At 51.5% G+C, this 24,917-nt stretch overlaps 1 protein-coding gene across 1 annotated transcript in view; it reads right to left on the bottom strand.

Annotated features, from left to right (window-relative positions):
* The window catches only part of LOC137342492 (collagen alpha-2(IX) chain-like), a 126,714-nt gene that overhangs the window by 27,795 nt on the left and 74,002 nt on the right, over positions 1-24,917 (bottom strand). The window contains exons 19-26 of the mRNA XM_068006385.1: positions 24,310-24,363; positions 18,356-18,400; positions 17,371-17,424; positions 17,205-17,258; positions 14,777-14,830; positions 8,450-8,521; positions 7,411-7,446; positions 5,982-6,026 (exon numbers count right to left, since the gene is read on the bottom strand). Coding sequence (XP_067862486.1) covers positions 5,982-6,026; positions 7,411-7,446; positions 8,450-8,521; positions 14,777-14,830; positions 17,205-17,258; positions 17,371-17,424; positions 18,356-18,400; positions 24,310-24,363 — 414 coding nt within the window. The remainder of the gene's footprint in view (positions 1-5,981; positions 6,027-7,410; positions 7,447-8,449; positions 8,522-14,776; positions 14,831-17,204; positions 17,259-17,370; positions 17,425-18,355; positions 18,401-24,309; positions 24,364-24,917) is intronic.

The raw sequence follows: 24,917 nt of genomic DNA, 5'->3' as shown, positions 1-24,917 counted from the left end.
GGAGCATTTCCTTGTGAGTCTCAAGAGGTCTCCTCTCTGCCAATGGAGTGCCATGGGGCCGGTCCAACACTCAGGCCCATGGTCTGGGGGCCCCAGCCATGTAAAGGACCCTGGGCCTGGGGCTTGGGACAAGGACCCTGGGCCCGGGGCTTGGGACAGAGACCCTGGGCCCGGGGCTTGGGACAGGGACCCTGGGCCCGGGGCTTGGGACAGGGACCTTGGGCCTGGGCTTGGGACAGGACCCTGGGCCCGAGACAGGGGCCTTGGGCCTGGGGCTTGGGATAGGGACCCTGGGCCTGGGGCTTGGGACAGGGACCCTGGGCCTGGGGCTTGGGACAGGGACCCTGGGCCCGGGGCTTGGGACAGGGACCTTGGGCCTGGGCTTGGGACAGGACCCTGGGCCCGAGACAGGGGCCTTGGGCCTGGGGCTTGGGATAGGGACCCTGGGCCTGGGGCTTGGGACAGGGACCCTGGGCCCGGGGCTTGGGACAGGGGCCTTGGGCCTGGGGCTTGGGATAGGGACCCTGGGTCTGGGGCTTGGGACAGGACCCTGGGCCTGGGGCTTGGGACAGGGACCCTGGGCCTGGGGCTTGGGACAGGGACCCTGGGCCTGGGGCTTGGGACAGGGACCCTGGGCCTGGGGCTTGGGACAGGGACCCTGGGCCTGGGGCTTGGGACAGGACCCTGGGCCTGGGGCTTGGGACAGGGACCCTGGGCCTGGGGCTTGGGACAGGGACCCTGGGCCTGGGGCTTGGGAACAGGGACCCTGGGCCTGGGGCTTGGGAACAGGGACCCTGGGCCTGGGGCTTGGGAACAGGGACTCTGGGCCTGGGGCTTGGGACTGGGACCCTGGGTCTGGGGCTTAGGAACAGGGACCCTGGGCCTGGGGCTTGGGACAGGGACCCTGGGCCTGGGTCTTGGGAACAGGGACCCTGGGCCTGGGTCTTGGGAACAGGGACCCTGGGTCTGGGGCTTTGGAACAGGGACCCTGGGCCTGGGGCTTGGGTGGGTTGGGTTATGTTGTACTGCTCTTGCATGGGAGGAGTTGACCCCCTGACATTGTGGGGCCTGTCTGCTTCGATTATTATGTCATTCATTCACACCGAGAAACTAGGGTTGCCAACTTTGGTTCGAGCCATTCCTGGAAATTTGATCAGGTGATGTTCTAACCACATGACATTTGACCATGTGATAGCGGATCAATTGATGCCTGATCCCGAGCCCCCATTTCCCAGTCTTCCTCTCCCCGTCCCAGAGCCCCCATTCCCGAGTCTTCCTCTCCCCCCGAGCCCCCATTCTCCAGTCTTCCTCTCCCCGTCCCAGAGCCCCCATTCCCCAGTCTTCCTCTCCCCCCCCGACCCCCCATTCCCCAGTCTTCCTCCCCCACCAAGCCCCATTTCCCAGTCTTCCTCCCCCTCCTCCAAGCCCCCATTCCCCAGTCTTCCTCTCCTCCCCGAGCCCCCATTCCCCAGTCTTCCTCCCCCCCTCGAAGCCCCCATTCCCCAGTCTTCCTCTCCCCCCGAGCCCCCATTCCCCAGTCTTCCTCCCCCCCTCCAAGCCCCCATTCCCCAGTCTTCCTCTCCCCCCGAGCCCCCATTCCCCAGTCTTCCTCCCCCCCTCCAAGCCCCCATTCCCCAGTCTTCCTCTCCCCCGCTGAGCCCTCATTCCCCATTCTTCATCTCTTCTCCCCCCCTCCCCAGCCGGTTGCGGCTCTCTGCCGGTGACATCACTCACTGAGCGGCCGGTGACATCACTCACTGAGCGGCCGGTGACATCACTCACTGAGCGGCCGGTGACATCACTCACTGAGCGGCCGGTGACATCACACTGAGCGGCCGGTGACATCACTCACTGAGCGGCCGGTGACATCACTTACTGAGCGGTTGGTGACATCACACTGAGCGGCCGGTGACATCACTCACTGAACGGCCGGTGATATCACTCACTGAGCGGCCGGTGACATCACTCACTGAGCGGCCGGTGACATCACTCACTGAGCGGTTGGTGACATCACATTGTGCAGCCGGTGAGATCACTCACTGAGCGGCCGTTGGCATCAATCACTGAGCGGCCGGTGACATCACACTGAGCGGCCGGTGACATCACCCACTGAGAGGCCGGTGACATCACTCACTGAGCGGCCGGTGACATCACTCACTGAGCGGCCGGTGACATCACTCTCTGAGCGGCCGTTGGCATCAATCACTGAGCGGCCGGTGACATCACACTGAGCGGCCGGTGACATCACACTGAGCGGCCGGTGACATCACACTGAGCAGCCGGTGACATCACTCACTGAGCGGCCGGTGACATCACTCACTGAGCGGCCGGTGACATCACTCACTGAGCGGCCGGTGACATCACTCACTGAGCGGCCGGTGACATCACACTGAGCGGCCGGTGACATCACTTACTGAGCGGTTGGTGACATCATACTGAGCGGCCGGTGACATCACTCACTGAGCGGCCGGTGACATCACTTACTGAGCGGTTGGTGACATCACACTGAGCGGCCGGTGACATCACTCACTGAACGGCCGGTGATATCACTCACTGAGCGGCCGGTGACATCACTCACTGAGCGGCCGGTGACATCACTCACTGAGCGGTTGGTGACATCACATTGTGCAGCCGGTGAGATCACTCACTGAGCGGCCGTTGGCATCAATCACTGAGCGGCCGGTGACATCACACTGAGCGGCCGGTGACATCACCCACTGAGAGGCCGGTGACATCACTCACTGAGCGGCCGGTGACATCACTCACTGAGCGGCCGGTGACATCACTCTCTGAGCGGCCGTTGGCATCAATCACTGAGCGGCCGGTGACATCACACTGAGCGGCCGGTGACATCACACTGAGCGGCCGGTGACATCACTCACTGAGCGGCCGGTGACATCACTCACTGAGCGGCCGGTGACATCACTCACTGAGCGGCCGGTTGCATCACTCACTGAGCGGCCGGTGACATCACTCACTGAGCGGCCGGTTGCATCACTCACTGAGCGGCCGGTGACATCACTCACTGAGCGGCCGGTGACATCACTCACTGAGCGGCCGGTGACATCACACTGTGCGGCCGGTGACATCACTCACTGAGCGGTTGGTAACATCACACCGAGCGGCCGGTGACATCACTCACCGAGCGGCCGGTGACATCACTCACTATGCGGTCTGTGACATCACTCACTGAGCGGTCGGTGACATCACTCACTGAGCGGTTAGTGACATCACTCACTGAGCGGCCGGTGACATCACTCACTGAGCGGTTAGTGACATCACTCACTGAGCGGCCGGTGACATCACTCACTGAGCGGCCGGTGACATCACTCACTGAGCGGCCGGTGACATCACTCACTGAGCGACCGGTGACATCATTCACTGAGCGGCCGGTGACATCACTCACTGAGCGGTTGGTGACATCACTCACTGAGCGGCCGGTGACATCACTCACTGAGCGGTTGGTGACATCACTCACTGAGCGGCTGGTGACATCACTCACTGAGCGGTTGGTGACATCACTCACTGAGCGGCCGGTGACATCACTCACTGAGCGGTTGGTGACATCACTCACTGAGCGGTTGGTGACATCACACTGAGCGGCCGGTGACATCACTCACTGAGCGGCCGGTGACATCACTTACTGAGCGGTTGGTGACATCACTCACTGAGCGGCCGGTGATATCACTCACTGAGCGGCCGGTGACATCACTCACTGAACGGTTGGTGACATCACACTGAGCGGCCGGTGACATCACTCACTGAGCGGTTGGTGACATCACATTGTGCAGCCGGTGACATCACTCACTGAGCGGCTGGTGACATCACTCACTGAGCGGCTGGTGACATCACTCACTGAGCGGTTGGTGACATCACTCACTGAGCGGCCGGTGACATCACTCACTGAGCGGTTGGTGACATTATTCACTGAGCGGCCGGTGACATCACTCACTGAGCGGTTGGTGACATCACTCACTGAGCGGCCGGTGACATCACTCACTGAGCGGTTGGTGACATCACTCACTGAGCGGCTGGTGACATCACTCACTGAGCGGTTGGTGACATCACTCACTGAGCGGCCGGTGACATCACTCACTGAGCGGTTGGTGACATCACTCACTGAGCGGTTGGTGACATCACACTGAGCGGCCGGTGACATCACTCACTGAGCGGCCGGTGACATCACTTACTGAGCGGTTGGTGATATCACTCACTGAGCGGCCGGTGATATCACTCACTGAGCGGCCGGTGACATCACTCACTGAACGGTTGGTGACATCACACTGAGCGGCCGGTGACATCACTCACTGAGCGGTTGGTGACATCACATTGTGCAGCCGGTGACATCACTCACTGAGCGGCCGTTGGCATCAATCACTGAGCGGCCGGTGACATCACACTGAGCGGCCGGTGACATCACTCACTGAGCGGCCGGTGACATCACTCACTGAGCGGCCGGTGACATCACTCACTGAGCGGCCGTTGGCATCAATCACTGAGCAGCCGGTGACATCACACTGAGCGGCCGGTGACATCACCCACTGAGAGGCCGGTGACATCACTCACTGAGCGGCCGGTGACATCACTCACTGAGCGGCCGGTGACATCACTCACTGAGCGGCCGGTGACATCACTCACTGAGCGGTTGGTGACATCACACTGTGCGGCCGGTGACATCACTCACTGAGCGGTTGGTAACATCACACTGAGCGGCCGGTGACATCACTCACCGAGCGGCCGGTGACATCACTCAACGAGCGGCCGGTGACATCACTCACTATGCAGTTTGTGACATCACTCACCGAGCGGCCGGTGACATCACTCACCGAGCGGCCGGTGACATCACTCACCGAGCGGCCGGTGACATCACTCACCGAGCGGCCGGTGACATCACTCACCGAGCGGCCGGTGACATCACTCACCGAGCGGCCGGTGACATCACTCACCGAGCGGCCGGTGACATCACTCACCGAGCGGCCGGTGACATCACTCACCGAGCGGCCGGTGACATCACTCACCGAGCGGCCGGTGACATCACTCACCGAGCGGCCGGTGACATCACTCACCGAGCGGTTGGTGACATCACTCACTGAGCGGCCAGTGACATCACTCACTGAGCGGTTGGTGACATCACTCACTGAGCGGCTGGTGACATCACTCACTGAGCGGTTGGTGACATCACTCACTGAGCAGCCGGTGACATCACTCACTGAGCGGCTGGTGACATCACTCACTGAGCGGTTGGTGACATCACTCACTGAGCGACCGGTGACATCACTCACTGAGCGGCCGGTGACATCACTCACTGAGCGGGAAATGATTCTGTTTACCATTAATGCCCTTTAACCTGGTTCCGACTCCCGGCCCCAGGCTAGCAGTCAGGCATTATTTACAGTACCTCACTTAAGTGTCTGTTGTTCATGGGGGGCGGCACTGTGGTGGGAAGTTTAAATCACTGATCTCCCAGGCTGCTGGAGGCAGTGCTCGCGATAGAACCCTGCGATTCCCGGAATCTCCAGATCATTCCGGGAGGGTTGGGAACCTTACAAGAAACACTCCCTTTCAGACTGCACATTGCCCATTGGATGGGAGTTACAGATCTCACAGCTACTGAGAGAGGCCTGGCCTGAGAGTATACGGTAAAATGACAAATGAAAAGGACAATTCTTAGACACTGAAGCAAAGTTTCTGTGCCCCCGACCCATCCCTACAATTGAGACATTCTCTGCGACATGTTCTAGGTGGTTCTGGAGGCACCAGCCGCAGTTAAAGATCAATTTCCCCTCCACTGCAGTCAGTAGCCTGGTTTCTGGGGGGTGTGTATACATCACCAGCACTTCAGAACGAGAGGCAATTAATCCCACAGTCAGAAATCCAAGTGTGCCGTGAACTTTGACTTTAATTAAAAAAGAACTGAGCCGGGTTTAAAATGATCCAAACACTTGTCTTGAATCCAAGTGAATGATCCCACTGAATCTTACCTGTTCACCTTGATCACCATCCAGCCCTTCCACTCCAGGGTCGCCCTACAATAAGGAACGTAGACAGAGTCATGTCTCTCGGTATTAAATCACACCAACCAGCACTTGGCAGTGTTAAGAATGCAAAACAGAGAACAAACTGTTTCCCTCACACACACACACACACACACACACACACAGAAAGTCACACACACACACAGAAAGTCACACACACACACACACACACAGAAAGTCACACACACACACAGAAAGTCACACACACACACAGAAAGTCACACACACACACAGAAAGTCACACACACACACACATACACAGACAGACACACACACACAGACAGAAAGAAAGATACACAGACATACACACACACACACAGACACACACAGACAGACACACACACAAAAAGACTCACACACAAAAAGATACACAGAGCCACACAGAAAGACACACAAAGACAGACACACACACAAAGACAGACAAAGGCAGGCAGACATACACACACAGTCACAGATGAAGACACACAGACACAGACAAAGACACATGGACAAAGAGTCACACACACACACACTCACACACAGACAGACAGGCACACAAGACACACACACACACACACACAGACAAGGACAGACACATACACACAGACACACACATACACAAAGAGAGACACAGAAAGACACACACACAGACAAAGACACACACACACACACACACACAGAAAGACACACACAAAGACAGACAGGCACACACAGACAAAGATGCATGCAAACAAAGACAGACACATGCACAGAAATAGACACAAACAAAGACAGGCAGACAAAGACACACAGACAATACAGACACATGCACAGACAAAGATAGGCACACGCACAAGAAATCAGACACACAGACAAAGACAGACACACGCACAGAAAGACACATTCACAGACAGAGACATACACACAAAGACAGACACACAAAGACAAAGGCAGACAGACAGACACACATACACACAGACAAAGACACACACAGTCACAGGTGAAGACACACACAGTCACAGAAGAAGACGCACGGACAAAGAGACACACACACAGACAAAGAGAGAGAGACACACATACACACAGAGACAAACACGCACACACAAAGACAGATACACAAAGACACACACACAGAAAGACACACACACAGACAGACACATACACAGACAAAGATACACACACACACACACACAAACAAAGACAAACACAGACAAACTAAGACAAACACAAGTACAGAAAGACACACAAAGACACACAGACAAAACAGACACACGCACAGACAAAGCCAGACACATTCACAGACAAAGACAGACACACGCACAAAAAGGCAGACACACGCACAAAAAGGCAGACACACACACAAAGATAGATACAAACACATACAACATTCTTCAATCATATAGAGTCAGGTACTTACAAAACCACCTTTGGATCCGACTCTTCCTTGGAATCCCTGGAGACAGAGCGGAGAGAAAGTGTGGGATTAGAGCTGTTCACATTTCCACTGACCCTGACCCAGGCCTATATGACATTTCATTCCCTAACTGAGAGGGTGGGACAGCCTTGTGAGTTACATAAGAACATAAGAAATAGGAGCAGGAGTAGGCCAATCGGCCCCTCGAGCCTGCTCCGCCATTCAATAAGATCATGGCTGATCTGATCCTAACCTCAAATCTAAATTCATGTCCAATTTCCTGCCCGCTCCCCGTAACCCCTAATTCCCTTTACTTCTAGGAAACTGTCTATTTCTGTTTTAAATTTATTTAATGATGTAGCTTCCACAGCTTCCTGGGGCAGCAAATTCCACAGACCTACTACCCTCTGAGTGAAGAAGTTTCTCCTCATCTCAGTTTTGAAAGAGCAGCCCCTTATTCTAAGATTATGCCCCCTCGTTCTAGTTTCACCCATCCTTGGGAACATCCTTACCGCATCCACCCGATCAAGCCCCTTCACAATCTTATATGTTTCAATAAGATCGCCTCTCATTCTTCTGAACTCCAATGAGTAGAGTCCCAATCTACTCAACCTCTCCTCATATGTCCATCCCCTCATCCCTGGGATTAACCGAGTGAACCTTCTTTGTACTGCCTCGAGAGAAAGTATGTCTTTTCTTAAGTATGGACACCAAAACTGTATGCAGTATTCCAGGTGCGGTCTCACCAATACCTTATATAACTGCAGCAATACCTCCCTGTTTTTATATTCTATCCCCCGAGCAATAAACGCCAACATTCCATTGGCCTTCTTGATCACCTGCTGCACCTGCATACTAACTTTTTGATTTTCTTGCACTAGGACCCCCAGATCCCTTTGTACTGCAGTACTTTCCAGCTTCTCCCAGGCCCTGTTCCTACCGCCACTGTGATGGAACCAGGGCTCGTGTACACAACGCGAGCATGGCTGAGCAATGAGTGCCGAAACTGTGTACAACACTGAACACAGATTCCCATCCTTACCTTATCTCCTTTAATTCCAGGGATACCCGGAGGACCTGGGGTCCCAGTGGGTCCTCGTTCTCCTTTAGTGCCCTAGGAACAAGGCAAATATTGATGAAGAAAAGGTTAATGAAACACCAAGTTTGCACGGATACCAGTCATGTTTCCTACAGATAATCCACTGTTCTGCACTAATTGGTTGAGATCTGTGCCAACTCTATGGCATGAGACGTGATTGTCGCTGGTCTCCTTGGTAGCTGGCTTGTCCCTGTGTGCAAGGATCAGGTGTAGAGTAGGTTCAGCCGTACTCTGACTGGCCTATTCCAGGAGAATCTCATCAGTCCCAGTACACCGACTATCGACACTCTCCTATTACAACTGCTAAGAACTTCCATCACCATTTCCAACTCCAAAGCCGCCTGGTTTGAATTCAGATTTACCCAGAGATATATGGAGAATGAATCCCACAGGAGTGAAAGCTGGTCTCTTCTTATGTAATGTGTGCAATAAAGAGAAATTTGTACTGTGTAACAATGAGAGGTGTGTAATATATGTAACAATGAGGTGTGTAATATACATAATAATAGGTTTCTGACAAAAGAATATGAAATGAGGTTTGTAATAAGATTGTTACAATGATGAAGGTTTACAACAATGAGGAATTTCTAATGATGATGTTTAACCAAAAAATATTGAGGAACCCAGGAAAATGAGCAAAGTTCATCATGGAGAATACAAACAGAACTGGAAAGAGTAAGAGAGAAAACCAGATAAATATTAATGGTGATGGCAAGATTGGGGTTTAAAAGTTTGTAGACTGTGGGAGAAGTGAAGACTGAGGAAGGTAGGGGAGTCTATAACGAGGGGGCATAGATTTAAGGTGAGAGGGGAGAGATATAAAAGGGTCCAGAGGGGCAATTTTTTCACTCAAAGGGTGGTGAGTGTCTGGAACGAGCTGCCAGAGGCAGTAGTAGAGGCGGGTACAATTTTGTCTTTTAAAAAGCATTTGGACAGTTACATGGGTAAGATGGGTATCGAGGGATATGGGCCAAGTGCAGGCAATTGGGACTAGCTTAGTGGTATAAACTGGGCGACATGGACATGTTGGGCCGAAGGGCCTGTTTCCATGTTGTAACTTCTATGATTCTATGATTCTATGAAGGTGAGGGGTTGCAGATTTGTAGTCCTGATAGACTCGGTTAGAGTACAAGATGGTGCGGTGTGTCATGACATTAACACGGTGAGAATAGAGGGAGGAGGAAGAGTGTAGGACAGGGCATGTGGAGCTCAGGGGGAGCGAGAGAGGAAAGTTCAGAGAAACACTGACCATTATTTCTCCAGATAATCAGGGAGCAGTTCCAAACAGGAATACTTTATTTAAGTCTTTGCTGGTGCCAGTACTTCTCTCCACCTCTCACAATGGGGTAGATTTTGACTTTGTACGATAATATAAAGCAGGCTGCCGATTCACTATTTTACACTATTGCACAAAGTCAAGATCCACCCCTGATAAATACACATTTGGGTCGTGGCAATTTCTCCGCCTGAACACCAGATGGTGCTATTCTAGGACTCGGCACCTAAGCTTGACGTTCACTGCTGCAGTCCAGCAATCTGACTTGTTACGACTGGAAAGGTCGTAAAGGGAGGGAGCTTGGAGGCTAGAAAGAATTATCTATCAGACACCGAGCTTTTCTTATATCCCCTCCAGGAGTGTCAGAGAGATGTGTGAGGAGTCTCCTCAGATGTGGGAACACTTGGTGTTCAAGTCTTGGATCAGTTGGGTTTTATAGAGTTAAGAATTATTGAGGGAACAATTGTTTGGCATAACAGAGAAAACTGAGCTTCTTGAGAGCAGGTTGAGCAATTCAGGAGATGTGGGAGTTCCATTTGAAGTCAGAGGAGATAGTGAGCCCAAGAATATCAATGAACAGAGGACTAAGAGGGGCGCCATCAAAGATTAAGGGTGGGAACTATTGGCCAGACTTGTGAGAGACGTTAAGGAACAGCGCCGTTGAAGAACTGAAAGAAACACGAACAGAATCTTTACTTGCATGGCATCCTCATAGCTGCACGTGGACTTAAAGAAGCCATCTCACCAGCAGTGTCACAGAGCTGTTGCTTATATACAGGGGGGGCAACATGGCTGCCAGTACATATTGGGAAATCGCAGGTGCTAGCTGTGATCTTCCATCCACAGAAATGGGTAGAAAAACAGCCACAGATTCCAATATGCAATATGAGTTGTACTAGTTGGGGGTGTTCACTCTGTATTGGAGTTGGGAGCATCCTGTATTGGAGTTGGGGGCAGCCTATATTGATTTGGGGGCACCCTGTATTGGAGTTGGGAGCACCCTGTATTGATTTGGGGCACCCTGTATTGAGGGAGGGTCACCCTGTATTGGAGTTCGGGGCACCCTGTATTGGAGTTGGGGGTCACCCTGTATTTGAGTGGGGGTCACCCTGTATTGAGTGGGGGTCACCCTGTATTTGAGTTGGGGTCACCCTGTATTGAGTGGGGGTCACCCTGTATTTGAGTGGGGGTCACCCTGTATTGATTTGGGGGCACTCTGTATTGAGTGGGGGTCACCCTGTATTGAGTGGGGGCACCCTGTATTGATTTGGGGGTCACCCTATATTTGAGTTGGGGTCACCCTGTATTGATTTGGGGGCACCCCGTATTTGAGTGGGGGTCACCCTGTATTTGAGTGGGGGTCACCCTGTATGTGAGTGGGGGTCACCCTGTATTTGAGTGGGGGTCACCCTGTATTTGAGTAGGGGACACCCTGTATTGATTTGGGGGCACCCTGTATTTGAGTGGGGGTTACCCTGTATTTGAGTTGGGGTCACCCCGTATTTGAGTGGGGGTCACCCTATATGTGAGTGGGGGTCACCCTGTATTGATTTGGGGGCACCCTGTATTTGAGTGGGGGGTCACCCTGTATTGAGTGGGGGTCACCCTGTATTGAGTGTGGGTCACCCTGTATTGATTTGGGGGCACCCTATATTTGAGTTGGGGTCACCCTGTATTGATTTGGGGGCACTCTGTATTGAGTGGGGGTCACCCTATATTTGAGTTGGGGTCACCCTGTATTGATTTGGGGGCACCCCGTATTTGAGTGGGGGTCACTCTGTATTGAGTGGGGGTCACCCTGTATTGAGTGTGGGTCACCCTATATTGAGTTGGGGGCACCCCGTATTTGAGTGGGGGTCACCCTGTATTGATTTGGGGGCACCCTGTATTTGAGTGGGGGTCACCCTATATTGAGTTGGGGGCACCCCGTATTTGAGTGGGGGTCACCCTGTATTGATTTGGGGGCACCCTGTATTTGAGTGGGGGTCACCCTGTATTTGCGTGGGGGTCACCCTGTATTTGAGTGTGGGTCACCCTGTATTGAGTTACGAACGACCCTGAGCTTAAGATATTCCTAGTTTGTGAAACTGATTGATCGGTCCTATTTGTCACTTCTAAAGCTTGACACTGCTCATTGTCTTGGCTCATGAGAGTAGAAGGGCAGAGTCCAGGAGCATGGGAAAAGATCACCAGTCACTATCATTTAATACACTGTGGAGTCGGGCATTTCATTTCAAAGCAAGAATCTGAGAATGAGTCCTAATTACTGTAAAAAAAATGCCTTCTAGAAATTGGCCTTTTGTGGTGCTAATCTGTTGTAATTTTTTCTTCCTTTCAAGTGCGTTTGATCGCTGCAGGAGATCCTTCATTCCATTTTCCTTTTTATATCTGAAAACGTTGGATTTTTTTCTCCACCATTTGTAAGATTCTAATCCTTGCTGCTGAGCTCCTGAACTCCCCCTGTGCCCCAGAGGCTCCTGTCCTGAGTGAGGTACTGCTGAGTATATAAAGCTATATAAAGCTTTTCCGTATCCCCCTCAGTGCTCAGACAGCAACTAAAATTCAACTCAGTTACATGGGGCCGATCCAGAGAAACCACGGCCTCTGGTAGTGTGGCCACAGCACAACTCAGAAAATGATAAATAAGGATAGATAGGAGGAATTCTTCTTATGCAGCGAGTTATGATCTGGAATGCGCTGCCTGAAAGGGTGGTGGAAGCAGATTCAATAGTAACTTACAATAGGGAATTGGATAAATACTTGAAGGGAAAATATGCAGGGAAAGAGCAGAGGAGTGGGAATAATTGGATCGCTCTTTCAAAGAGCCGGCACAGGCAGGATGGGCTGAACGGCCTCCTTCAGTGCTGTAAGATTCTATGATTCTATAAATTGGCAAAATATTGGTGGAAAAGGCAGGTTATTTTCTTTAAAAGAGGTGGTATTACAGCAGTACATACCACTACTGCAGCTCCTACAGTACAAGCACTCTCAACTCTGATGACAACAAAATATCCCAGAAATGTTCGACCTCCAAATTATTCAAAGCCATTAGTCAAAGGTCATGGGACCAAAAGGAATTCTTGTCAATGATTTCTCATCAATTCAGTACGTAATACAGATTGCCCCCCCCCACCCCCGCAATTCAGTAAGAGAGATAGGAGGAGGGTCAGGGTAGAGAGGGGGAGGTGGACAAGGAGGAGAAGAAGGGTCAGGGTAGAGAGGGGGAGGTGGACAAGGAGGGGGAAGGTCAGGGTAGAGAGGGGGAGGTGGACAAGGAGGGGGGGAGGATCAGGGTAGAGAGGGGGAGGTGGGCAAGGAGAGGGAGGAGGGTCAGGGTAGAGAGGAGGAAGTGGACAAGGATGGGGGAGGATCAGGGTAGAGAGGGGGAGGTGGACAAGGAGAGGGAGGAGGGTCAGGGTACAGAGGTGGAGGTGGACAAGGAGGGGGAAGGTCAGGGTAGAGAGGGGGAGGTGGACAAGGAGAGGGAGGAGGGTCAGGGTAGAAAGGGGGAGGTGGGCAAGGAGAGGGAGGAGGGTCAGGGTAGAGAGGAGGAGGTGGGCAAGGAGGAGGAGAAAGGTCAGGGTAGAGAGGGGGAGGTGGACAAGGAGAGGGAGGAGGGTCAGGGTAGAGAGGAGGAGGTGGACAAGGAGAGGGAGGAGGGTCAGGGTAGAGAGGGGGAGGTGGACAAGGAGGGGGGGAGGATCAGGGTAGAGAGGGGGAGGTGGACAAGGAGAAGGATAAGGACGATCAGGAGGTAAAGGAGGAAGCTACAAGGGGGAAAAGAGTCAGGAGGGATGGGAGAAGGTGGATAAAGCAGCAGGAATGATAGGGGTAGGAGAAGCAGGGGGCAGATCACAAGGGGCAGTGAGGGATTGCAGAATCTAGTGGCTCAGAGATAGAATGAACTAAACTAGGTGAAACAGGGAGCTGCAAGACTTAAGTCCTAATTAAAACTAAGGGGTAATGTTTTGAGGCCTTGTCCTCGGTGGTGCCTGCTGCAGGTTGGACAATCCGATAACAATGCATCTGTCCTATCTCCACCACCACAATCACCACGAGCAAGGCTCCATGTGGGTGTGCAGCCTGGACAAATGACCCAACTAACTGATTAATAGCCGAGGAGGCCTGGTTTCAGATTCAGCAGAGTCAGTGATCACTCAAGGCTGAGAAGAATGCCCTTCCCCCTCACTCAGACCTCAACAAACTGCCGGGAAATTGAGATTCCTGGATTCAAGGGAAAACATGTATTCCTCTAACCATTTCCCACCAGAGCCCGGGTAATTTGTAAGGAGGCTTTGTTCACTCTCTGTGTTCAGATTCCATTCAACAAATGCTTCTTTCAGGCTTGCTGCTCAGTCGATGCTCTCCAGTTACTGTGTCAATTCTGCCCAGTCTCAGGAACACACAGAGAGCCATTTATCCAAGCTCGTGAACCCACTGACAGTCAGTCAGAACATGCAGGACACAAATGGCTACAAATCCACAGACTGCACCAAAAAAATGGAATTATCCAATAATTTGAATGCAGCAAATGTAAATAACACAACAAAAAGTGGGAATTCTCCTGCTGAAAAAATGGGAATTAATCGATAATTCGAGTAAAGCAGTTTTGAAGTAACAGTAGGAGACAGTTCACGCAATTCTCCGAGCCCTGCTCCCTTTGAATGAAGCTCCTTGATTGTGCAAGATCAGCGTGTTCACCCAGAGTGTGAAACAAATGTTTAAAAGGTGAGGATAAAAATAAAAGTTCCCTTTTTGCCTACAGCTCCCCCCCTCTCCCCCTCCCCCCCCCGCAAGAAAATTAAAATACAACTAAAACTTGGACTAAAGTTAAGATTAAACTTCTTCCTCGGACTATATATGAAATAAGCCTAAAACTGGAGGTCCAGAGACCAAAACTAAAACCAGTTATTACTGTGGCACTGAGTGCAGTGCAGCGGGAATGCTGTGTATCGATCATCCTCCATTGGCACAGACTGATTCTCAATACTTACGGCCTTGCCTCTGGGTCCTGGAGGACCACTTCCACCAATCATTCCCCTGTCACCCTGGAGAGAGCAAGAGAGAGAGAAGCACACAGTTATCGCGATGCTGCCATATTTGCAGGACTAACAAAGTGGCAAGATCAGTATCAGAGCAAAGGGGTCCCACAACCAAGGGCAGTCAACTTAATCAGAGACTTCAACACCACAAGAAAATGTACAAAAGAACATTTGTTACCTCGTTGAGTGATGTTAATGGCAAGAGAACCTGTACAGATGATTTACCTGATCACGTTTTACACGATAGCTGAGAAGGTCACTTGATTGAGATCTTCAAGAAGGGTTTTTAAAAGGAAAGGGGTGATAGATTTTCCGTTGGTTGCTGAGACAGAAATGAAAGGGCACAAATTTGGAGGGAAAGAATTGTAGGAGAGTTTAGAAGAAACGTTTTTTTATATAAAGGACGATTAGAATGTGTGGAATTCTCTGCCACAAACCCTTGGTGGAGCAGAGTCCACATCAAAGGCAGGTTTATCACCAGAACCCCACGTTAGCACCTGTTGGGGGTTACGTGCAGCACTATATCACAGTGCGCGTGAATACACGCATGAGCGGTTATTTAGCTACACGTGGATGCATATGCAGGAGTGCAGTGAAGAGGCTGCAGGCAGTTCTGCAGCAGCCATGTGATAGGGGAACTATCTCACCACTCTCCTGGATTGTTCTGGAGTCTCCAGAAATTAACTGTTCATCTCCCCGGACTCTGTTGTGAGCAACCCGCCAGTAAAAAAAATCTCAGAGATGGGGAAAAAAAGGCTGTTCAACTGACAGTCAAAAATCATCCAATTGGGTAATTGGCGTGGGAAGGAGGTACATCGTGAGAATGGACATGTCAGGCGACCAATGGAGGGAGTGAGAATTGTCAGCCCAACCCACCCACCGCCTCCCCACATCCCTCAACCCCACTTACCCACCTCCTCCCCACATCCCCCAACCCCACCTACCCACCTTCTCCCCACATCCCTCAACCCAACCCACCCACCTTCTCACCGTATCCCCCAACCCCACCTACCCACCTTCTCCCCACATCCCTCAACCCCACCTACCCACCTTCTCACCGTATCCCCCAACCCCACCTACCCACCTTCTCACCGTATCCCCCAACCCCACTTACCCACCTTCTCACCGTATCCCCCAACCCCACCTACCCACCTTCTCACCATATCCCCCAACCCCACCTACCCACCTTCTCACCGTATCCCCCAACCCCACCTACCCACCTTCTCACCGTATCCCCCAACCCCACTTACCCACCTTCTCACCGTATCCCCCAACCCCACCTACCCACCTTCTCACCATATCCCCCAACCCCACCTACCCACCTTCTCACCGTATCCCCCAACCCCACCTACCCACCTTCTCACCGTATCCCCCAACCCCACTTACCCACCTTCTCACCGTATCCCCCAACCCCACTTACCCACCTTCTCACCGTATCCCCCAACCCCACTTACCCACCTTCTCACAACATCCCTCAACCCCACCTACCCACCTTCTCACCGTATCCCCCAACCCCACCTACCCACCTTCTCACCGTATCCCCCAACCCCACTTACCCACCTTCTCACAACATCCCTCAACCCCACCTACCCACCTTCTCACCGTATCCCCCAACCCCACCTACCCACCTTCTCACCGTATCCCCCAACCCCACCTACCCACCTTCTCACCGTATCCCCCAACCCCACCTACCCACCTTCTCACAACATCCCTCAACCCCACCTACCCACCTTCTCACCGTATCCCCCAACCCCACCTACCCACCTTCTCACAACATCCCTCAACCCCACCTACCCACCTTCTCACCATATCCCCCAACCCCACCTACCCACCTTCTCACCGTATCCCCCAACCCCACTTACCCACCTTCTCACCATATCCCCCAACCCCACCTACCCACCTTCTCACCGTATCCCCCAACCCCACTTACCCACCTTCTCACAACATCCCTCAACCCCACCTACCCACCTTTTCACCGTATCCCTCAACCCCACCCACCCATCTTCTCACCACGTCACTCACCCTCACAGTATCCCCAAGCCCCACCTACCTACCTTCTCACCATGCCCCCCAGCCCCACCTACCCACTTAATCCGGGGGAGGGGGGGAGGGGGGGTGTTGGGGGGGGTGGTTATGTGCAGTTAGGGCCGCAGTATTGCTACAGTAGACGTTCACAACACACTTGTGGTGGTGGTTGGGGTCCAAGGTGGAGCAGGGGGAGTACAAGGTTGGTTGGCTTTGAGGTGTCACTACCTTGAACTCCTTGGCCAGGAGCCTGCCTGTGAAGGTCTACCAGAGCTACTTCAGCACCGGCTAACGTCTGGAAGCCTCCTTGTGTTAATTGCCACTTTGTACGAGCGTCACTTTGCACATGACTCACCTTCAGACCCAGGGGTCCTGGAGGGCCGATCTCCCCCTGAGGTCCAATCTCACCCTGTCAACACCAGAACAGATCGTTAGTCCCTGTCCACTTCAGGCACTTTACAGAATGATAACGTTGTAGAAAAAGCAGCAATAAAATCAGAATAAATTGAATTTTTTCTTACAATTTGACCTGGGGGGCCGGAGGCACCAGTCACTCCCTGGAGACCACGCTCACCCTGTTGTAAAATACACCATCAGTTAGTGACGCAGGAGAAAAGGTCGTTAAACAGAAACAAAACCCCAGAGACAGGGACATGGAGATGGAGATAACAACAACTTGCATTTATATAGCACCTTTAACCTAGTAAAATGTTCCAAGGTGCTTCACAGGAGCGATTATCAGACAAAATTTGACACCGAGCCACATAAGGAGATATTAGGACAGGTGACCAAAAGCTTGGTCAAATAATTAGGTTTTAAGGAGCGTCTTAAAGGAGGAGAGAGAGAGGTGGAATTGGATAGATACTTCAAAAGGAGAAATTTACAGAGCTAAGGGGAAAGAGCGGGGGAGTGGGACTAATAGGATAGCTCTTTCAAAGAGCCAGTACAGGCACGATGGGCCGAATGGCCTTTTCTGCGCTGTATGATTCCAGGAGTTGGTGCGCATGGGTAGTGGAATTCTCAGTCCCTCCTGCACCCCCTGGAACTACACAAGTAACTGACGGTGGGCTCTGGGATAATCAGCCCCCTGGTATGGGGGGCCAGGGGAGGAGCAGCTTGCTTCAAACAGGCAAAGTCCAGTGCACTGGTGTTGATATTTCTGGATTTAATCCCAATTCTGGAATTCATCTTCAGGGGTATGTGGCCGGGTTAACCTAAAATCAGGAGGCCTTTGCACCAACTGTGTTTCAGTGAAGCCTCCTCTTCACACGTCACGGAATACCAGGCCATGAAATCCCACCGAGAGCCTCCAAAAGGAACGCTCTGTCACCTTTCACCTTAACAGAGACCTGTGACAAATCTATTCATTACAGTAAGTCACTTTTATCATCTGTTTTCCTACATTCTTAAAATAAGAAAAGGCAGCCTGTACTGTGATATTAAAATTAATTTCTGTGAAGTATTTTCAACCGAATGTTTTGAGGGAACACCGGAATGTTCTGTTACCTTGGCCCCTGCACCGCCCTTCTGACCCGGCTGTCCCGATAAACCCTGTCAAAGGAATTACAATCCGTTAACGTGCTGCTGGACCAATAGAGCCTTGTTATGTTAAAAACAAACAGCTACAGATTTCATTTTCAAGTTTCTTCTCCCTTCCTCGCCTGAAGGTGCTGACTCTCACTGGGGTACAGTTCCTGAAGGTGCTGACTCTCATTGGGTACAGTTCCTGAAAGTGCCGACTCTCACTGGGGTACAGTTCCTGAAGGTGCTGACTCTCTCTGGGGTACAGTTCCGGAAGGTACTGACTCTCACTGGGTACAGTTCCTGAAGGTGCTGATTCTCACTGGGGTACAGTTCCGGAAGGTACTGACTCTCACTGGGGTACAGTTCCTGAAGGTGCTGACTCTCACTGGGGTACAGTTCCTGAATGTACTGACTCTCACTGGGGTACAGTTCCTTAAGGTGCTGACTCTCTCTGGGTAACATTCCTGATGGTGCTGACTCTCACTGGGGGACAGTTCCTTAAGGTGCTGACTCTCTCTGGGTAACATTCCTGATGGTGCTGACTCTCACTGGGGTACAGTTCCTAAAGGTGCTGACCCTCACTGGGGTACAGTTCCTGAAGGTGCTGACTCTCACTGGGGTACAGTTCCTGAAGCTGCTGACTCTCACTGGGTACAGTTCCTGATGGTGCTGACCCTCAATGGGTACAGTTCCTGAAGGTACTGACTCTCACTGGGGTACAGTTCCTGAAGGTGCTGACTCTCACTGGCGTACAGTTCCTAAAGGTGCTGACTCTCACTGGGGTACAGTTCCTGAAGGTGCTGACTCTCACTGGGGTACAGTCCCTGAAGGTGCTGACTCTCACTGGGGTACAGTCCCTGAAGGTGCTGACTCTCACTGGGGTACATTTCCTGAATGCACTGATTCTCACTGGGGTACAGTTCCGGAAGGTACTGACTCTCACTGGGGTACAGTTCCTGAAGGTGCTGACTCTCACTGGGGTACAGTTCCTGAATGCACTGATTCTCACTGGGGTACAGTTCCGGAAGGTACTGACTCTCACTGGGTACAGTTCCTGAAGGTGCTGACTCACTTTGGGGTACAGTTCCTGACTTTACTGACTCTCACTGGGTACAGTTCCTGAAGGTGCTGACTCTCACTGGGGTACAGTTCCAGAATGTACTGACTCTCACTGGGGTACAGTTCCTGAATGTACTGACTCTCACTGGGTACAGTTCCTGAAGGTGCTGACTCTCACTGGGGTACAGTTCCTGAATGTACTGACTCTCACTGGGGTACAGTTCCTTAAGGTGCTGACTCTCTCTGGGTAACATTCCTGATGGTGCTGACTCTCACTGGGGTACAGTTCCTGAAGGTGCTGACTCTCACTGGGGTACAGTTCCTGAAGGTGCTGACTCTCACTGGTGTAGTTCCTAAAGGTGCTGACTCTCACTGGGGTACAGTTCCTGAAGGTGCTGACTCTCACTGGGGTACAGTTCCTGAAGCTGCTGACTCTCACTGGGTACAGTTCCTGATGGTGCTGACCCTCAATGGGTACAATTCCTGATGGTACTTACTCTCACTGGGTACAGTTCCTGATGGTGCTGACCCTCAATGGGTACAATTCCTGATGGTACTTACTCTCACTGGGGTACAGTTCCTGAAGGTACTGACTCTCACTGGGGTACAGTCCCTGAAGTTGCTGATTCTCACTGGGGTACAGTTCCTGAATGTACTGATTCTCACTGGGGTACAGTTCCTGAATATACAGACTTCCATTGTGGTACTGTGCCTGAAGGCGCTGAGTCTCACTGGGGTACAGTTCCTGAAGGCGCTTACATTGATTGGTTACAGTAACTGAAGGTGCTGACTGTTTCTGGGTACAGCTCCTGAATGTACTGACTCTCACTCGGGTATAGCTCCTAAATGTACTGACCTCACTCGAGTACAGTTCCTGAATGTACTGACTCGCATGGGGGTACTGTTCCCGAAGGTGCTGACTCTTACTGGGGTACAGTTCCTGAAAGTGACCTTTCTCACTGGGGTACAGTTCCAGGACGTGCTCACTCTCACTGGGGTACAGTTCCTGAAGTCACTTACACTGACTGGTTACAGTTCTTGAAGGTGCTGACTCTCCCTGGGGTACAGTTCCTGAAGGTGCTGACTCTCTCTGGGGTACAGTTCCTGAAGGTGCTGACTCTCATTGGGGTACAGTTCCTGAATGTACTGATTCTCACTGGGGTACAGTTCCGGAAGGTACTGACTCTCACTGGGGTACAGTTCCTGAAGGTACTGACTCTCACTGGGGTACAGTCCCTGAAGGTGCTGACTCTCACTGGGTACAGTTCCTGAAGGTGCTGACTCTCATTGGGGTACAGTTCCTGAAGGTGCTGACTCTCACTGGGGTATAGTTCCTGAAGGTGCTGACTCTCACTGGGGTACAGTTCCTGAATGCACTGATTCTCACTGGGGTACAGTTTCGGAAGGCGCTGACTTTCACTGGGTACAGTTCCTGAAGCTGCTGACTCTCACTGGGTACAGTTCCTGATGGTGCTGACCCTCAATGGGTACAATTCCTGATGGTACTTACTCTCACTGGGTACAGTTCCTGATGGTGCTGACCCTCAATGGGTACAATTCCTGATGGTACTTACTCTCACTGGGGTACAGTTCCTGAAGGTACTGACTCTCACTGGGGTACAGTCCCTCAAGTTGCTGATTCTCACTGGGGTACAGTTCCGGAAGGTACTGACTCTCACTGGGGTACAGTTCCTGAATGTACTGATTCTCACTGGGGTACAGTTCCGGAAGGTACTGACTCTCACTGGGGTACAGTTCCTGAAGGTACTGACTCTCACTGGGGTACAGTCCCTGAAGGTGCTGACTCTCACTGGGTACAGTTCCTGAAGGTGCTGACTCTCATTGGGGTACAGTTCCTGAAGGTGCTGACTCTCACTGGGTACAGTTCCTGAAGTTGCTGATTCTCACTGGATACAGTTCCTGAAGGTGCTGGCACTCACTGGGGTACAGTTCCTGAAGTCACTTACACTGACTGGTTACAGTTCCTGAAGGTGCTGACTCTCATTGTGGTACAGTTCCTGAAGGTGCTGACTCTCATTGTGGTACAGTTCCTGAAGGTGCTGACTCTCTCTGGGGTACAGTTCCTGAAGGTGCTGAGTCTCACTGAGTACAGTTCCTGAAGGTGCTGAGTCTCACTGGGTTACAGTTCCTGAAGGTGCTGACTCTCACTGGGGTACAGTTCCTGAAGGTGCTGACTCTCACTGGGGTTCAGTTCCTGAAGGTGCTGACTCTCATTGGGGTACAGTTCCTGAAGGTACTGACTCTCACTGGGGTACAGTCCCTGAAGGTGCTGATTCTCACTGGGGTACAGTTCCTGAATGTACTGATTCTCACTGGGGTACAGTTCCTGAAGGTGCTAACTCCCACTGGGGTACAGTTCCTGAAGTTGCTGATTCTCACTGGATACAGTTCCTGAAGGTGCTGACTCTCACTGGATACAGTTCCTGAAGGTGCTAACTCCCACTGGGGTACAGTTCCTGAAGGTGCTGACTCTCACTGGGTACAGTTCCTGAAGTTGCTGATTCTCACTGGATACAGTTCCTGAAGGTGCTGACTCTCACTGGGTTACAGTTCCTGAAGGTGCTGACTCTCTCTGGGTACAGTTCCTGAAGTTTCTGACTCTCACTGGGTACAGTTCCTGAAGGTGCTGATCTCACTGGGTACAGTTCCTGAAGTTTCTGACTCTCACTGGGTACAGTTCCTGAAGGTGCTGATCTCACTGGGGTACAGTTCCTGAAAGTGCTGACTCTCACTGGGGTACAGTTCCTGAAGGTGCTGATCTCACTGGGGTACAGTTCCTGAAAGTGCTGACTCTCACTGGGGTACAGTTCCTGAAGGCGCTGACTCTCTCTGTGTACAGCTCCTGAATGTACTGACTCTCACTCGGGTACAGTTCCTGAATGTGCTGACTGTCACTGGGGTACAGTTCCTGAAGTCACTTACACTGACTGGTTACAGTTCCTGAAGGTGCTGACTCTCATTGTGGTACAGTTCCTGAAAGTGCTGACTCTCACTGGTTTACAGTTCCTGAAGGTGCTGACTCTCATTGTGGTACAGTCCCTGAAGGTTCTGAGTCCCACTGGGGTACAGTTCCTGAAGGTGCTGACTCTCTTTGGGGTACAGTTCCTGATGGTGCTGACTCCCACTGGGTACAGATCCTGAATATGCTGACTCTCACCTTTGTACATTTCCTGAATGTACTGACTCTCACCTAGGTGCAGTTCCTGAATGTACTGACTCTCACTGGGGTACAGTTCCTGAAGGTGCTGACTCTCACTGGGGTACAGTTCCTGAAGGTGCTGACTCTCACAATGTACAGTTCCTGAGGGTACTGACTCTCTTTGGGGTACAGTTCCTGAATGTGCTGACTCTCAATGGGGTGCAGTTCCTTAATGTAGTGACTCTCACTGGGGTACAGTTCCTGAAGATGCTGACTCTCACTCGGGTACAGTTCCTGAATGTACTGGCTCTCACTGGGGTACAGTTCCTGAAGGTGCTGACTCTGTCTAGGTACAGTTCCTGAAGGTGCTGTCTCTCATTGGGTACAGTTCCTGAAGATGCTGACTCTCACTGGGGTACAGTTCCTGAAGGTGCTGACTCTCATTGGTTACAGTTCCTCAAGGTGCTGACTCTTACTGGGTAACATTCCTGATGGTGCTGACTCTCACTGGGGTACAGTTCCTGATGGTGCTGACTCTCTCTGGGGTACAGTTCCTGATGGTGCTGACTCTCACTGGGGTACAGTTCCTGAAGGTGCTGACTCTCACTGGGTACAGTTCCTGAAGGTGCTGACTCTCACTGCGTTCAGTTCCTGAATCTACTGAATCTCACTGGATACAGTTCCTGAAGTTGCTGACTCTCACTGGGTGCAGTTCCTGAAGGTGCTGACTCTCACTGGATACAGTTCCTGAATCTACTGAATCTCACTGGATACAGTTCCTGAAGGTGCTGACTCTCACTGTGTGCAGTTCCTGAAGTTGCTGACTCTCACTGTGTGCAGTTCCTGAAGGTGCTGACTCTCACTGGGTGCAGTTCCTGAAGGTGCTCATTCTCACTATTTAACGGCAGATTTTCCTCGCTAAAGGGTGATTGTGAACCAGTTGTGTTTTTACGATAATCCAACAGCTTCATATACATCTATATACCTACATATACAGACACATATTGATATACATACATGCAAAATATACACACACACACACTTTCCAGAATGAGTCACCTGTATTGGAATTAGGAGCAGGCACTGGTGTTGTTTTTTCCCATTCCGTAGCCCAGAGATGCTGAAACCAGTCGAGCAACACCCAGTGATATCTTAGCTACGATCAGCTCACACAAGAGAGGCAGGGGAATAACCTTGGAACTTCATTGCGCTGTGACACCCATCTCTGCTCCATCACATGTTTGTATTGACTGTATACAGGGGAGTTTGGGAAGTCCATATACTGATGTCATTCCCATATATGTACACGATATCTAAGTGTGATGAAGTGACTTACTGATGGGACTTGTATTGACCCCAATTATACTACAATAGGCACCATGTGACCGGGTCTTTCCCTTTCCCTCCCTTTGCTAATAGTTTACGGTCATTGGCCTTCTCCCCACTCAGTAAATACCCGTACTTCGCTCTCCTCTGATCTACATGCCTGTTATAAGCACCCACTGGCAACATCCCTATTTTTCAAAACTGGTCTAAACCTTTTCCAAAAAAAGTTGGAATTTGTACAAAACTGCACCTTTGACAATCTGGGAATAGATTTGGTGAATCGAGGCCTAGTTTGGCCAACCTTCCCATCACTGTGTATTCTGTGGGCAGTCCGTGGGAGCCCTGTTTGGGCCTGATTAATAAATGGGCACAAATGTGAGGTGATACTTACAGCTCCTCCCGGAGGGCCAGCCGGTCCCGGAATTCCAGCTCGCCCTATTCCTCCCTACAGGGAAAGGGAGAGAGAGAGAGAGAAAGCTTATTGAGTATTCATCAAACAGAGAACCTCGACTCTCCTTTACATCCAGCATCAGAACCTTCCAGCTCAGCAACATCCACCATCGTGTGCTGTCGTTCACTGTACAAGTCAATGAGGAGAACGAGACGCAGTGTTATCATCGTGTTGACATCTATCACGTCAAGCGTTGCGGTTAGTTTTTAAAAGCGGTACTCTCTTCGTGAGACTCTGTGTTTGCAGCCAATGGCTTGACACAGTGCCAATAATGGAAATCATTACGGAATGTATCATTTCACTTTCACACGAGGAAACTGACAGAGAGCTTCTCTGATCATTCTCCCTCTTGAATTATGAATCTATCTTGAACCAGTCAGTCAGTGAGAATTTAAGGGAAAACCAAGGGTAGGAAAAGCCCATTTGCCTCACTGAACTCATCCCTCAAGTGCTCCAACTTGATCTCAGCTCCATTCTGAACTGCCCTCATGTCCCTCATGACCATTCCTGGTTATTCCAAATGTTTATCACACTTTAAATGAAGACAT

Source organism: Heptranchias perlo, chromosome 26 (assembly GCF_035084215.1).
Source record: "Heptranchias perlo isolate sHepPer1 chromosome 26, sHepPer1.hap1, whole genome shotgun sequence".
Lineage (NCBI taxonomy): Eukaryota > Metazoa > Chordata > Chondrichthyes > Hexanchiformes > Hexanchidae > Heptranchias > Heptranchias perlo.
Note: the sequence above shows the minus strand (reverse complement) of the source record. Positions and strands in the feature narration are given on the sequence as shown.